The sequence below is a fragment of the Dermacentor andersoni genome, chromosome 1 (genome assembly GCF_023375885.2).
Source record: "Dermacentor andersoni chromosome 1, qqDerAnde1_hic_scaffold, whole genome shotgun sequence".
Lineage (NCBI taxonomy): Eukaryota > Metazoa > Arthropoda > Arachnida > Ixodida > Ixodidae > Dermacentor > Dermacentor andersoni.
Genome location: NC_092814.1, coordinates 189,301,340 through 189,317,339, shown reverse-complemented (window position 1 = coordinate 189,317,339; position 16,000 = coordinate 189,301,340). Strand labels below are relative to the sequence as shown.

Genomic DNA, 16,000 nt, shown 5'->3' with positions numbered 1-16,000 from the left:
AACGTACGCTGAGATCTGCCATGCTTAAATAATATATTTCAATGACACACTGGTAATATGAATAGGCTGAGGTTATTCTTGAAAGCTGACGATGTAAGGTCGCGTTTTGCCTCTGCATATTCGTATAGCGAGTGAAATAGCTTATTTTCTTCTTTTCTACCATGAGCAAAACAATTTCTTGAACTTCATTTTGTGATAAGTGTCACCCTTTTGTATATAATTTTGCTACGTTTTTGTTTATTATAACTCATATATTTTTGAAAAATTATAACGAAGAGTAGCGAGAACTTATGGTATCTCCCGTTGTAGTATTTTCGGCCCTTGATAAATATGTATGCCCTACAGGACAAAGTTCAGGAAACGAATGCCCTTCCCCATTACGTTATTTCCCTTCTTTTTTTGATGGCTATGCTAATCATAGACCGTGTCGTATGCGCCAAGAATATTTTTCGATACTTGATTACCGTTTCCAGACAACGGGCCTGTTTCTTAATGGAAATTTTCCAACTTCTTTCAGGTTTCATATTCACAAAGGTAAAGCTTTGCGAACATTCTTTTTTTCTGCTTTTCAAACCCTATCCATGCTCTGTGGACAATGCTCTTTCAACAAGCGCTCGATTAATTCGGCGGTAGTCAGCGAACACTTAAATCGAGTTCAATCTTCTCTGTCTTGTTCGAAGTAAGTCATTGTGATTTTTGTCGTTCAGTTTTAATAATGACAAATGAAGTAGTCAGAGACATTCGCAAACTGTAGACTGTCCAGCGTGTATATATAACCTCTATCGGCAGACAGACGCGGCGGCATGATTGAAAATTTTATAATTGGCGAAGTGATATGTTCGAGTCGTCGCGGAAGCGTCTCACGGAGTGACACGAAATGCGCTCCGGCTTGCGCGCGCAGGAAGCACAATAACACTCGACGTTAACACCGCAATGGTTGTTCGGATCATTTATCACAAGAATATTCCTATAAAGATGAAGCAGCTCTGCGAATCCAGGAATGTTTTAAATTGACAAATATGGACAACATGTATTTTCTCGTAACTCTGAGAATAAACACTGGTTGCATATCTCTGCCTATGTTATCAGGAAAAAATGGAGGCCGTGTTGCATATAATAACGACTACAGCAATTCTAATGAAGCCCATTTTCCGTGAATTGTTACAGTCACTGTGGAGCATAAAGCAGGTCGTTTGCTATATGTTCGTGCAATTTTACATGCTACGGTGTTTTCCGCTGATAAATTAAAAAAAACAAATACCATCGGCATCATAGATCATACAATTGAAATGACAAATACACCAGAAATTCATCCAAATGCGTCCTTCTGCGTGGTAGTATTATCTTAATAGCAGAAGAAAAGAAAAAGCATATTTGTCTCGATCTCATTTCTTTTCGCTCATGAAAGCTAAACGCCAGTCGCAAAGTCAACACGTTATGGTGACGCATCGGTTACTGGCGCATCCGCGCCCAAGTATTTCGAAGTACAGAGCGTACGCTGCCTCGTCACACTTTGCTTTTAGTCCCTCCCCCCTTTCCCTTGTGTAGGGTAGCAAACCGCAATTTCTGTTCTGATAAACCTCCTTGCCTCTCTCCTTTCTTTCGTCTTTCTCTATCACTATGCGGTTTCAGGGCCCGTATACACAAAAATCATCTTTTGTAAGAGCCGTCTGTGATTGGCTATCGCTGTGGCGAGACGTTTAGTTATCACGCCGATCGCTATCTTGATTGATGGGCTCCGGAATGTTGGCCAGTAATGGCGTACTCTTACGTAAGAGAAATTTGTGAGCACGGGTACAGGTTTGCGATTCCCTTCTCTTGCGATATATACATTTTTTTTTTTCACTCACTGTGCAACAAAATCCATCTCCGGTTTCTCTTGGTTGCAGCCACTTCTAAACTGAGCAGGCCGAGACAGCGATGACTCTTTCTGTGCTAGGAAGCGGTCGCGCCTTTTAGCAACGCCATGAGTATAGCGCGCATTTTTCACGCTTGCCTGCGCTGCCATTCTTGACGTCTGGCAAAACGTCAAAATCTCCGCGTCGAGGACATGCCTACCTCGACGTGACACTCCGCGCTATATACAGAGGCTTTGTTCTTTCTTTTCGCTTTCCGATACTCGTGTCTTTGTGCTCGTTGCTGATGCCGCAAGCCGTAGACTAAAGCACGCGAAGATGTTCTACATCTGCTCGTCGCTTCGCTCTCACATATTCTTCTTAAATGCATTTTTTTCTGCTTAGCGAGCGCTCTGCGTCCGTCAATCTCTTTCCCCACCTTCTTTTACAGCTCATAACTAGCGGCTGGAAAATGGTGATGATGATTTGGGTATTTTAATGGCGCAGCATCCGTGCAGGCTATAATGCGCCAAGCACAGAGCATCTGGAAAAAAATGTTGCACCCTTGCTTGTCACCTGCTCGCCTCGTTGGACTAGTCTTCTTGGTGACTAATTTGTCGTGCTTCACGCCAGTTGTTATAGTATGCATATCGTCGTTCTACTTCCTCGTCCTGCTTTAGTTTACAGTTGGTTCGTTGACACCAGTTAAAGGGACGCTAAAAAAAACACAAGATCAGTCTAGACTGACAAAGTAGTCGTTAAAAACCATATTCTCATTAATTTTGCGGTAAGTGGTCGATCACTGAAAGAGAAAAATGAAAACAGTATGACGTCACAGATGTCGAAAATTTTTTTTTCGTATTTGGCTCGTTGTGGCGCAGTAAAAGTTATCCAAATTTGCTATGTTCAGTATTTGGCTCTAGTTAGAATACAATCTAGTTTACCTTTAGCGATTAAAAGAAACAAACTAGGCCTAATCAGACGCCCTCCAAATCTGTGGCGTCACGGCGAGCTGATGCGCAAACTTTAAGGCGACGTCGCCACCCGTCTTTCGTTGCTGAGACTTGCCTGGCTTATCACGCCTCCTGTCGGTCAGTGTGGCTATTTTTGGCATTGAAGAGCAACTTACCAATACAGCTAGGAATGCGCATGACGCTCTCTTTCTAGCTACGTATCAGTGATAATTTTCGTTAAGAGCAGCATTGTCGAAGTGTTATTACCAGAGCAACCATATAGGGTGCCCCAGCTAACGTTAGCTAAGCTGTTGAAAGAAGAAAAAAAATACTTAATAAACACGGCCCAAGATACGATTTTAAGACGTACCGTGTTCGGTCGTCAGGCCTAGCTCTGACAACCAATCACCGTCTTATAATCGTATCTTGCACCATGCCTTTTTAATCTTTTTTTTTTCTTTCAACAGCTTGGGTAAGGTTAGGTGGGACATGCTGTACATGCGAGTGGTGAGCACCTCATCGCAATAGTAATGCTGCAACACTTACTGGCAGCTGTAGGATAAATGATGGCGTTCACATTATCTTGCCGCGTACGTCTTGGTTACAAAGGTTGCTCCCTTTTAGCTTTAAACAGGAATCACTTATTGCATTCTACCAGCTGCTGCGTCTATAATGAGCACTTGAGGATACAAGTGCATTTGACTTGTGGCGTTCCAGCAGCAATATCTGTGTGCAAGTTATTATCAACGGCGCACTGGCGTAGGTAGGACGTGGTAGAGTGAGGGTATGGTGGAGGTCAGAACACGCCCCCACGCGTCCATGGTCCTTCCCAGGTGTATATTTGTACTATCTTATCCTCACACTATTCTTTCAGGAACTATAGGCTTTTATGTTCTTTGAACTCTTCGTATTGAAATCATAGTTTCTTCCCGACTGCTGCGCACTCTCTTGACTGTGTAGTGGTCCCTCCACAGCCTGACAGGAGACATGATATTCAAAACACGCGAACCGGCTCTGCTGCACAGCGTGATGTCGCATAGGAGATGACGTCTCGCTAACTCCGGCAGAACTCGTAGTGACACTTTCCCTGTGGTATTTCACATCTCTAATAATAGTGCCAATTTCAGAGTTTCTAATTGCTCGAGAACCTAGTTTCGCAAACGTCAGTGAGTTATTTAGAGCGTTATGCGCTCGTCTGGAAATATGAGAGTTATACAACTCATGACGGTGGTAGTGCTCACCCGTCCTCGGCGGTGATGGCCTGGGCGTGATATGCCAAAGTCTCGGCGACTTTTTCCTGCGAGTAGAGCTGCAGGGGCGAGTTGTACTGATTGTGTACAACTGCCTTCACTGTCGAGGGCTCGCCCTGCACACATACAGTAGGCACAACTCATCAGTAACGTATAATCCAGAATAACGTTCACAAATCACGAGACATGCTTAAAATCAAAAGGAGAGGGCGTTACACAAAATTGCATATTTATCTGCAAATATGTTACATTCGCAAGGTCCCACTGCTGTTTCGCAATTAAAGTGCACGGTGATTAATTCGAAAGAAATCATGCGGCTTAACGTCCCACAGCAACTCCTGGCCATGAGAGACACCATGGGAGGGGGGGGGGGGGGTCCTTGGGTTAATTTTGGCCACCTGGGTTTATATTACCCGCACCTTAATCACCGGTAAGCGAGCGTTCTTGCATTCCGTACAGCAGTACAGCAATCTTTAGAAAGATGTGCCATTACGCTAGCGGGTGAGCGAAAGCCCGTTCTGTTTTTATGTCCCTGGAGAATTGAACATTTGTGCTTTATAAGCTACAGTCTGCTGCCGCCACATCTGAAACTGCGAGTGGCGCTGCCTCACGTAAGCAGTGCGAAGTAGTGTGTCCTGGTTTACGGCATCACTTGGCATATTAAGAACTCGCACAATTCTGTGCGGCGAAATGATCCGAAATTCTTGATAATTAGCCCGCTGCGCTCTACAGTGCAGCGTAGAATCCCGGAGTCATAAGTTCGTCACGCCTTAACAGATGGCATCTCTTGGTTTGCCAGTTATGGTGGCACTTAGTGCGATCACGGTTCTTTCTTCCATAAACCATGCACGGTATTCGACAGGTCATCTAATGAATATGCACAATGAACTACTGAAATAAGAATTTAAAAGAGCTGTCGCGCCTCCTTTCTGAAAGTAGAGAAGATTGATTATTGACTGGAATGCTTCATTATTGCCTTTTGTCGATCTAATTTGCTGAAGTGACAGAGGTGAAAGCGCGGCTGACACAACAGCGCTTCTGCTTCCATAAAGTTAACCAGATTATCGAACAGCAGAACCCCATTCTCCAATCACTGCATTCACTGCTTCCGTCGACGTATAGACTCTCTCAAGTCGGACGTGAAAGTGCTCATTGACCCTACTCCACCTCTTTCCTTTATTCGTTTGCACCAATTTGACATTGAGCGTCCGCAACATGCAAGCCCCAAATTCGACCGCAGCCATAACGAATATTCCCGTGGTACACAGTATGTCTGTTAGCTTGCGACCTAGTTTCACAGCCTCTAATACTTTATTATCCCCTAAACCTCTTACTCCTAAGTAGCCCTTATATCCTAACAGCACAACGTCGAAGATAATCCTGTTTAGTGGGTGTAGTTCTCCTAGTAAGCACGCATTTTCTTCGAGAAGCCTGCTTAACGGGGACAAAGAACAAATGTTGGCTTACCTTTCTCGGCTTCTGGAGAAAGTCTTCTCTGTAAGGAAAAAGAAATGAAATGTATGTGTAAATTGACATCCCTCCATATGCACATATCATAGTGGCTTGCTGCCGCCTCTCAGGCTTCGTATTTACATTTGCTCGAGCGACATTTTCACGGCGCTGTTTTTCCCAAGTAATGGCATGGCATCGATAAATGTAGTCTGGTATGTTCAGAAAGTGCATTTCGCGCATGCATCGTTCATAATGCAGAATGCATGCTCTTACAAGTAGTCTCTTTTTTTCTGTCCTTCATGCTGGTATTAATTTATAATGCACGTTACAGGTACTACAAGAGTGAGCCTTGGGCAGTAACTACGGGAATTGATGCCAAAGAGCTTTAAGCTGTCCCTGTCTGAAAGAACCTTCACCTGTCAGCACAGGGAAGGCGCACAGACTCATTATTTAGTGAAGCTAGGGGCCTTCACTGGAGCCCTATCGAACTGGCCTATACAGAGCAAAACAGCATCGCGTTGCATCATGAGTTAAGGCGAACCGGTTAGTTTCGTCGGCGACCGGGGGATGTGTCGTGCTATTCTTGATAAATTCTTCATTGGTGGCCCGAGGAAGACCCACTGTTCTGTCCTGCTTATGAGATTCTTTAAGTTAGCCGAATGGTGATCACGCTGTAGCCCGCGATATTGCAGGCAACGCTCGATTTATATCCAATCTATCAGATGCGACAGGGACGCTTACTTTTTGGCTTTCTTACTCTCTCTCTCTCTCTGTCCTTCCCTCTCAGAACTTTTCTTTCCTTTTTTTTCAATTTTGACACTACGCCCAGGACATGCCTGAAAGGAAGGTGGGACTACACATATTTAAGGCGTGCGAGAAAAGCGACTCTTACGATAAACCAGCGTTCTTGCAGCGCAAATCGGATATTTCGACGAGGAAATCCAGCAATAGAAATAGTAGAACGGTTCCGTACACACTGAGTTCCACAACGCACCTGCAACTTATTCTGTGTTAGTCACCCGCATGGACAGGCATTTTTCAGGACAAGATTGTTGATGCCGGAAACACAAAAGGTAATGAATAACAAGCCGTGGTTACATTCACCTGAAGTGCGAAAGAACGCCTGCGCGCACGTATCTTGTAAATAACCACAGCCGCCTATGAAGTTTGCTCTCTTTAAGGCAGCAAGAACAACGTCAGTTATTTTAAGAATGCATTAGCGATTTGTACAGTGCTGCCGCATGCGCACCACACTATAAGATGAAAAAATTAAAAACATCTTTACACGATGTAAGTTGTACCAGCGTTAAGAGAAACTATTTCCGATCTCGTGCTTCCAGCTTCAATGAAGAAGCCATTTCATTGGAGAACAGCAAACACGCATTCCTGAATTTGCACTCTCTCCCATTCGCGTGCACTTGATACCGAAAAAATAAGGCGCAGGTTGTCAGGTACACACTTTTGACAAGAGATACATTTGCAATTTAGCCGTTCTCAGCCATTTCTTTGCTCTTTAGTGAAATTCGCGCTGGTCCTCAGCGTATGCGCCGTTTTGTCTGGTATCGTCTTACTAGTTGGCCCTGACAGCTTCACGACTAATGACAATTTAACTCCCCTCACGAAGTTCATCGTTTCGTCGTGGCTACTTTCCAGGCCCGCGATGTGCCCCGCACGGCCGTGAGGCTTTTTTCAGTCGCACGCTGCTGCGCGAGGCAGGGATGCCTGTCCAAACCTTCGGCGTGTCCTAAACTTAAAGGCTGCATGTGCCAAAAATCAAGAGATATGTGAGCCGCCCGCAACGTGTGGCTTTTAAAGTGAACCAGCTCAAAATAAGTGCCTCCGCTACTAAGCTCCAAACCTTGGAGCACCACTACGTTCTGTATCCCGTTGGTTCCTGCCATTTGCCCAAATTTTTTTCAGGTATCTTTTTGTTCCTTCTTCGAAGATTGCAGCAGCAGAACTTGTGGAACACAGATACAGAAAGGAACAAATAGACGTAGACGCAACTGCTATGCAGCTTGTTCTATGCAGTGTCCTTCGCTCTGTCCCTTCATCAAGTCTGTATAAAAAAGATGCATCTCTGTAATTGTTATCTTAGTGCCGCCAAAACGAGGTAGATGTAGTTTAGCAAGTTTTATCATGAAAGCGCTGGTCAGGAGCTCATTTAGCTGAAGATTCCCGAGTTGCATATAAATATATATTTTTTTTTTTTTTTTGCGCAACGGTGTGTCATTTGCGCACGCAAGATAATGCCGGGCATCTTACTTCACTTCTAACCCATATTCAGCAAAGGCGGCGAAGGTGCAGTTAAAGAAGCTAGACGGGTAATTGACTAATCCGGTTCGTACGTCATTTACGGCGTTCTCAACTGTTGTTGTGTGTATATATATATATATATATATATATATATATATATATATATATATATATATATATATAGCACGCGTTTCCTGCTATTCATGATTCGCGGAACGAGTCCTTGACATTCAGACCTCCTAAGTGACCCTGGTATTGGTTGCTTTGTTGGTACCATGGTATGGTTTTTATACCAGCTCACCTATATGCATTGCACAATGACGATGGATAGAAAGATGATACGTCTCCTCCAGACAGGCACGAAAGTATCGCACGCGCTAATTCTTTTAAAGAGAGGGGCTCCATTATAGCTTTTTCTTTTTTTATCTCCTTTGTTTCTCATTCTTCTTGAATATGACTACAAGCGCTGCAGATCTTAGAAGTATCGGACTGACAGCAAAGATGGCAACATCCCCGCGTATAGACTGTTAACAGTCAGTGAACATCAAAGCGTACGGCTGTGAATGTCAGGCCCAAGTAGAGTGGGAATTAAACGGTACACGGCAAGACCTCATCGAGAAAACGAGAGATCTAGATAAATCTACGATGGCACGGCATGCGCTTGCGCAAGAGTAAGATTAATGCGCCAAGGCACGAGGACAGCTGAAAGCCTGCTGAACTCGGCGACGTCAAACAATGGAGCCTACTTCCACCTCGGCACAGTAATTATGCACAATACATGCCCGAAGGGGGCGGCCCTCTGATGGAGGCGTTGCCGGCACGCGTATGCGAGGCCAGCTGATGTTGTCAGCTACGAGCCTTCTCTCTCTGTTAAACTTGTTTTTAGAGCTGGTCAGCCAAGAACACATGAAAAGGGGCACAGGACACACGAAGCGTGTGTGCTGGCCCATTTTTTTTTTTTTAAGTGTACGTGTCTGCAAGCCCTAAAACGAGCCCCCCATAAATAACCAACTCACCCAGATTACCACCCTGACTTCTCTCTTTGTGTCCCACCCTTCCTCACACCTGTTTTCTCTTCGCGAGCAAAAAGAAATGAGCTTATCGGGCGTGTCTTTCTTCCTAACATTTTCATTCATCAAACTTTTGGCGCGATGTGCTGAGGAATGTAAAAGGTTACTTCAGACTACATCAAAACCAGACGGTGCATAACTGCCTCCATAATCAAGGTATGACTGCGATGACCAAGCATAATTTTATTTTATTTTAATTTTTATTCTTTGCCTCTGACTCTAATTTGAAACCTTGGGCCCAAGTCCGTCGCTCTCTCTGCTCTGTCTTCTTATTTGATAAAACACCTAGGAAACTGTGAGGCAAGAGGCAAACGTTAGTGGTCCTGGCCTCCGTCTTGCGCTGCACGCTCACATCAAAATGTGCCACAATTTCAGAGGGAAAGGAGTAAGTTTGCGAGGACCACAATAGTAGCTGTGCACTGGCTGTCCTTCGGCCATATTGAAGTGTTCGTAAATTAGTGGCGTGAGAACGGTTTGTTTCAGCACACCAGTTCCAGCCGACAAGAACGCATTTGAAGAAGTAAGGCATCCGTCTGTGCTTCGCAGGAAGACGATCCTCGGCATGATGTTTTTCTAGCCAAGTTGTGGCGAAGTTGAAGAGTTAAATGTTTTAGAGCAATTTGGAGCGAAAACACCCGAAACACAATACACACTGCGAGTAGAAAAAGCAAGTAACTTTAAATAACCTCAGCTATTAACTTCCCTTACAGTCTTGTGCGTTTTACTTCATTTTAAATGCAGCAAGTCGTAAAGTTAGGAGAAGCGTGGCTATGACGGGTAACAAAGCCAGTAATAGCCAGGCTTTTCGACATACGCAATCTATACGCCGCACATCAGGGCGCACGCTGCAATATTGACGTTTAAATGCTACCTCAATGCTCAGTTTCACAGTTCTCTCGGAGAAGAACAGCTGCAAAATTTCTTGTTGTTCTTAGTTGAAGTACTGGGTTGGTAGGAATGAATGAATACGGATGCCCGAATGAGTTGCGAATAACTAATAATGTAACAAAGAAGCAATATGCCTGAACCGATACTCATATGTGCAAGTGCTGAGCCCGTGCACGAAATGTCCATTTCCAGGGCGTTTCTTTTTGCTCAGTACACGTAAACAAAAGAAGGAATAAAGGTAACCTCGATGTCGCAACTTCCCCGTCTTTGCGTGAGAGGCCAACGCCTGACGCCCGGGCCGTCCGCACAGTGTTCTACAAGTGTGGAACGAGAGTGCCAGCGGCCACTCCTTCACGGTGACGTGACGGTCGTTCTCGTTTCATCGGCGCCAGAGCCCGTCTAGTCGAGCACAACGCGACGCCTGCGAGGTTCCTCCTCTCCACGGGCGCTGGCGACCCGTCTAAAATGCGCCCTCGGCTTTAAGGCCAGAGGTTCCAGCCGGTGAAGTGATATTCCGAGACGAGAACGAGCGCGTCCTTCGCTCCGGCGAAAACGCAAACGCGCTGCCACTCAGCATGACAAGAAAGGTCCCACTTACGGCGGAAGCTCGAACATCCTGATGAGCGCTTCAGAGCCGAGAAAACCGATATGTCAACGGTGAGGTGGCGACAACCTAAAAAGCGCACGAGACAAGAGACTAGTTAAGCGGTGGTAGCGACCAGTGAGGCAGTGTACCGACGAGAGGAAAGCGACAAGAGCAGTGATGGTCACCTGATGAGTCAGGAGCTGCGGCACGGACGGGGAACCGCGTGTCAACCCTGTGAGTGGAGCTGCCTTCCAAGAGCGCTCGCTGCTTTCTTCCTGCCTGGTGGCCTTCTTCGTGTCTGAGACCCGAGCTCCAGCGCGACTCTAGCACGGCGATGAGGGTGAAGGAAGCCTCACCACTCTTTCCCTCCCTTCTCTTCTCTTTTCAGCAAAAACTGCCCTAGCCCAAGGTGGAGGAACGCGAAATAAAAAAAAAAGGACAAGAAGAGGGCACCGCGGGAAGGCGAAGAAGACCGCACGTTCTTGGAGCAGCGTGCGAGGAGAGGGAATGAGGCCTTCACAACAGCGTCCTAAAATATATTTTCCCAGCCCCACCAGGGTTGCCCGGGGCAAATTCATCTCTCGCTGCTCTTCCGTCGGGAGCCGTGCACGAACCAAGGCCCGCGAGCCGGGAAGACGGAAAAAGAGCCGCCCGTGTGCACCGGGGGCCGCCAGCCCTCGACAGCCGGCGCGTGATTGCGTCCAACTGGTGTCGCTGATGCACCGGCGTGGCTTGCGCGTACTACTGGAAATCGGAGGCGTTGAGTTTGGCGTACCTCAGGGAAACACGTTTACAGTGCTACATGGCAGCAAAGAAGGCAGCAGCAAAGGCGGCTCTGACTTGCCCAAGAATGACTCATAAGATAGAGTGTAATCTTGAGCAAGCGTCCCTGAGTCGGATTCGGTGGAAGCAGTTTGTCAGCCTGGCTGCTCGCCCGTTTTCGGAGATGTGCATCACCCCTTCCAAGCAGCTAATACAACATTGCCCACAAGGCGTAGCGGAGCCCCGAATTGTTTTTCTGGCATGAATTGGACAGGTAGAACATAGAGGAAACAATTTTCATAATATGGAGATCATTCGTGACGTTAATACGATTGGCAATCTTCCTTATGATGGTTGTGTTGTTGGTGATGACATATTTTACATGTTATGATGGTTATTATTGTGATTATTGTATCTTCATGTCATATCCCCGTGCCATTCGAGGATCACAAAACTTTTTCGGCACATCAGCAGACACACGAATGGCAATCTTGCTGCCAACTACAATGCCGAATGATACTAAGGCACCGTATCTTTTGTTGCAATTTTGTTGCACGGCACGGTATATTTTGTTGTTTGGCCACGCTCGACACGGCCGCTTGATGGAGGTGTCTGTTATGGATGAGGCGCTACCGCTTTAATATATTTAAGGCTACATACCCACTCGATGGCACCATCGCATAATCATTCCGGGGGATTAGCCAAGAATGGGCACATACAAATATCACATACACAGTGCCGAAGTTGTCTACTAGGCGAGACAACAGTCCGCACATACCTAGAGGCCCAAGCTAGTAGACAACTTGGGTCACTGGGTGTGTGAAAGAGGTTAGATACATGCAGCAAAATGGGTGAAGTACTTAAATAATGCTAAGCGCATTAAGAACCCACAGAATTCACCAATTTCTCTGTCTCTGAACTCATTTCCTGCGACAGCAGTTATTGACCCAACTGCTCCAAACAACCCCCACTTTGCGCAAAACACCTTCAATCCTGTTCACAATGCCCCAACTAATTAAATAAATTATGGGGTTTTACGTATCAAGCCCACGATCTGATTATACAGCACCCCATAGTGGGAGGCTCCGCAAACTTGGACCACCTGAGGCTCTTTAACGTGCACCTAAATCCAAGTACATGGGTGTTTTCGCATTTTGCCCCAATCGAAATGCGGCCGCCGTCGCCGACATTCGATCCTGTGACCTCGTGCTTAGCAGCCCCACACCACAGCCACTAAGCAACCACGGTGGGTTGCCTCAACTACTACGTTCAACAAGGAGGAGGATGACAAAATGACAACGGCGACGACAACGACGATGATGACGACGGCAGCAACATGACGACACTTCGTTGATTGACATCCAAGACAGCGAAGAGCAGGAGGTACGGCGAGAATTGCTGCTGCGCTAAAAGCAGCGCTACGAACGCCTGCTGCATCACGCAATAGATATACGCGTATGCTGCGCTAGCACTTCGAGACTGTCACCGAGGATTAATACCTGGAAGTATCTCAAAAACACACTCAGTGTGCGTAGCACACTCAGCGTAACCGCACCGACTACCAAGCGTAAATGTTAAGTGGTATTGCAGCAATTGGCGCAGCCGGCATCCAGGGGTTGCTCCAGGGCCATTACTTCGGTCCCCGGCAGCGGTTGTGGGCAAAGTTCTGCTTTCCTTTGCCATATAATGATGGCGAAAATGACTCTGACGAGCTGGTGAGGTGAGGAAATGGCCTGACGACGATAGCACGATAACGACGACGAGAAGACGACGTAACGGCAAGGAAGGACGGGCGCAGCAAACCCAGTTTTGAGCTCTTAATTGCTTTTGAGCTCTTAATCGTTAAAGTGTCCAACGTCATGAACAATCGTAAATTTCTGTTTTACGCTAGAGGTTGTAAAAAGCCGTGCAGGAAGCGTTTAATCGCAAGAATTTCTTTAGAAAGGTTCTGCATAGTAGCCTGGATAGAAGCAAAGCAAGGTCGTAAAGCAGTAGTGCGAGGAGACCAGCTACCCTCCCCGCGCGTTGGCCAGTTGCTTCCCACCCGCAAGTGACATTTCTCTGCTGCTCTTCTACGTACAGATCCCACAAAGGCCAGACACAAAAGAAAAAGACTGCTCGCGCACACGGCACTGCGTGTGCGTGCGTTATTCTCACTTTTGTGTTTCGTCTTTGTATGCGCTTGTGCACGTAGATTGTGCATCACCGACTCGCCCAAGCCACCACCCTATAGCAAGCTTCCTCTCTTGCCTTCTCCCATATTGGAACCCAGGGCCCACCCCTTTCTCTTTTGCAAAGACCTCCTTATTATTTTTCATTTTTCCTCCGTTCTTTTCTTGCTGCACGGCGCATTTCCAGAGGCGTTTAGTTGTTCCCACTGCTGCTGGCTATTGGTGTTCTGCGGGTGGCATGCGTTTTACGCGTAATCACCATGCTTGTGACGTTAACTCGCTCGAGGCCGGCATTGCTTCTTCGGGAAGAAGAGCGTGCAGGGTATCATGCGAAATTTCAGCTGTTTTCGCGGTGTAAATCGGCGTAATTTCATGCAGAAACGATCATCACCACGCGATCTACTCACTGCGAATGACCGATTGCTACGCCGAAACCCCAAAATAGGCGGCCAATATCTTGCTTGTCCATAAAAAAGCGCGAATGGTGTGCTTCGGATTGTGGTGGCGACGTGTGCAGTTGAGGGGGGAGTTCACGACGCTTTTCGTTCGTAAGCACTTTCTTTGTGCTCTTTGTATAAGCGCTCTTCGTAAGTGCATTTCCTAGGTGCTCTTCGCCTTCTCTAATAAAACGACGAGCATTAGGCTTGACTAGAATTTGCTCTTACGAACAATCCTAGTCTAAGTGCGTTTTTATGAAGATGCGCCCTGACGTTTGTTGCAGTCGTTGGGCAACAAAAGATTAGAAAAGCTGCCTTAACCTCCTAATCTCTTATTTTCTCATCATTCTCCACCTTCCTAATATATTTTTTACTGACAATGGCCGGCTGTCAAGTGCGTTACGGACATATACGCTATAGGAAACCAGAGCGCCAATTCGCTTCCTGCGGTCAACGGGCCTGATATGGTGATGGTGACGTGTGCCACTTCAGAATTTTGTACGCCTATTTCGGTTTCACAACTCTTCTCCCTTCCCATCTTTTTCAATTCATTGTTCTCTTTTTCCCCGTGCAGGCTAGCAAACACGACCTTTTTCTCATTAACCACCCTGACTTTCCTGTGTTTCTCTGTCTCCCTCACTCGCCTCCTTCCGAGAACCATTTCGTCTACATTTGACTCCGAACAGAATTAGCACTTAAATGTAAGAAGCAAATATCATCACCCTTGATCGATCTATTTTGTCTTTGCCTGTAGCAGCGAGTAGCAAAAAGAGAACTTTCTGAGTCGGCGCGATTATAGAACTCGCATGAAAGAAAATGCGCCATCTCTCATTGGCGCAATCATCTCAGCATTTTTATTGGGTAGTCCTGAGTGTCAAACGCGTGAAAGAGTACCACGTACTAAATGCAGCCAAAAGTCATTGTTGCGGTCCGTCAGCAAGACTTGCTGCATGGTATTCGGAGAGCTTTAGTGGCATATGTTGTCCGAAAACTTCATGGCCAGTTTCGCAGGCTGCTGCAAAGGCCTGTCGGTTAGTTATACTGCATAGCAGCCATTGTTTCCCGCCCATTGTGCCTTAGCCGGCAGCGTCACAGCTGATCGGCCTCCTGGAAGAGCTCATCTTGACCGCTGTTATAACGACTGACGAGTGGCTCTTGTGTCCGCTGTTGAATGGCGCTCGCAGCACAGCCTGTAATGTGACGCTGAGCGATAACACATGTCCTTGCGCGGCCTTCATTTTAGCTGCAACTTCTCCTCGATACGTGAACTCGATGGACCCGAGCTTCTATATATGCCTACGTCCCACTTAATTGCACTCTGTCTGCACAAATAATTTCCTGCTTAAGCTTTGCTCGCAATTTACCTATTTATGCTACACGCGCAGTGTTATAAGGAGCATATGAACCACGTAATCTGAACGCGCAGACGAAAGACCAACTCAAAAACTACTCTGAACGAATATGCCATGACATGCGCTATGAGATGCGATGTGAGGCGTTCTTGAACCACCGTAGTTCGTTGTCTCTTCATCAGGCGCTGCAAGGTCGCCCCTAGGCTTGTGTACACGAAACTTCTCTTACGCTAGGAGTCTTTTTTTCACTGAACTGCTTCAGAGCGCTTGCCAGCCATTATACCGATCGGATTGACAACGAGACGATCGTTGCGGCGATAGCCAATCGCAGGTGGCACTTGCGTGAGAACTTTTGTGAATACGGGCCATGATATTTTTTGTGGAAAACAAAGGCCCTCAACCAAGCATATTAAACTGCCTCGGAACGGTGTGTGCGCGTGTATGTGCTAGGGCCCATTCTATTTACTTTTTTTCTCGTTTTTCATCACTCATCTGGAATAGCATGACAAGCTTGTAGATAAATTGACATCTCAAATTATATTAAACGTAATCTGCATGACCCCACATTCATGTTCACTATATAAACAGCTCAAAGCACATTTTCTAGGAAGAACACATTCTAGGACCGGTTTCACAAAGCTCATTTGTAAACGCTGCTTCGCGTTGGTCGACACGTCCTCTATGACCTTTTTCGTCATCGCGACTGGTCAAGCCGGTCCTTGCAGATGGTAATTGCGTACGAATATCTTTTGAATGTCTTTGTGAGTATGCATTTCAGCCGCTCTGAAAGAACTGATACCTATACTTTCAAGGCCTTAAATGTCTAGCACTTGATATAGAACCCACCAGAAATCATACTTCGAAGCTATTTCGACAAATGTAAGAAACTGACCACACATAATTCTTACGTGCATATGCGTTACAGCAAATAGACATACTTTAATCTACACGACATCCAAACAGGTATTTAATGCACTTCTATACGAAG

General features: G+C 46.2%; 1 protein-coding gene across 2 annotated transcripts in view; it reads right to left on the bottom strand.

Moving 5' to 3' along the window:
- The window catches only part of LOC126547383 (uncharacterized), a 98,703-nt gene that overhangs the window by 12,311 nt on the left and 70,392 nt on the right, over positions 1-16,000 (bottom strand). Inside the window, exons 1-4 of one of the 2 annotated variants that reach the window (XM_050195364.3) lie at positions 10,476-10,596; positions 10,303-10,377; positions 5,506-5,533; positions 4,030-4,154 (exon numbers count right to left, since the gene is read on the bottom strand). In XM_050195364.3, coding sequence (XP_050051321.1) covers positions 4,030-4,154; positions 5,506-5,533; positions 10,303-10,319 — 170 coding nt within the window. In that variant the 5' untranslated portion in view covers positions 10,320-10,377; positions 10,476-10,596. Of the gene's footprint in view, positions 1-4,029; positions 4,155-5,505; positions 5,534-10,302; positions 10,378-10,475; positions 10,597-16,000 lie in introns of those variants that run through there. The other variant, XM_050195362.3, reaches the window with a different exon arrangement.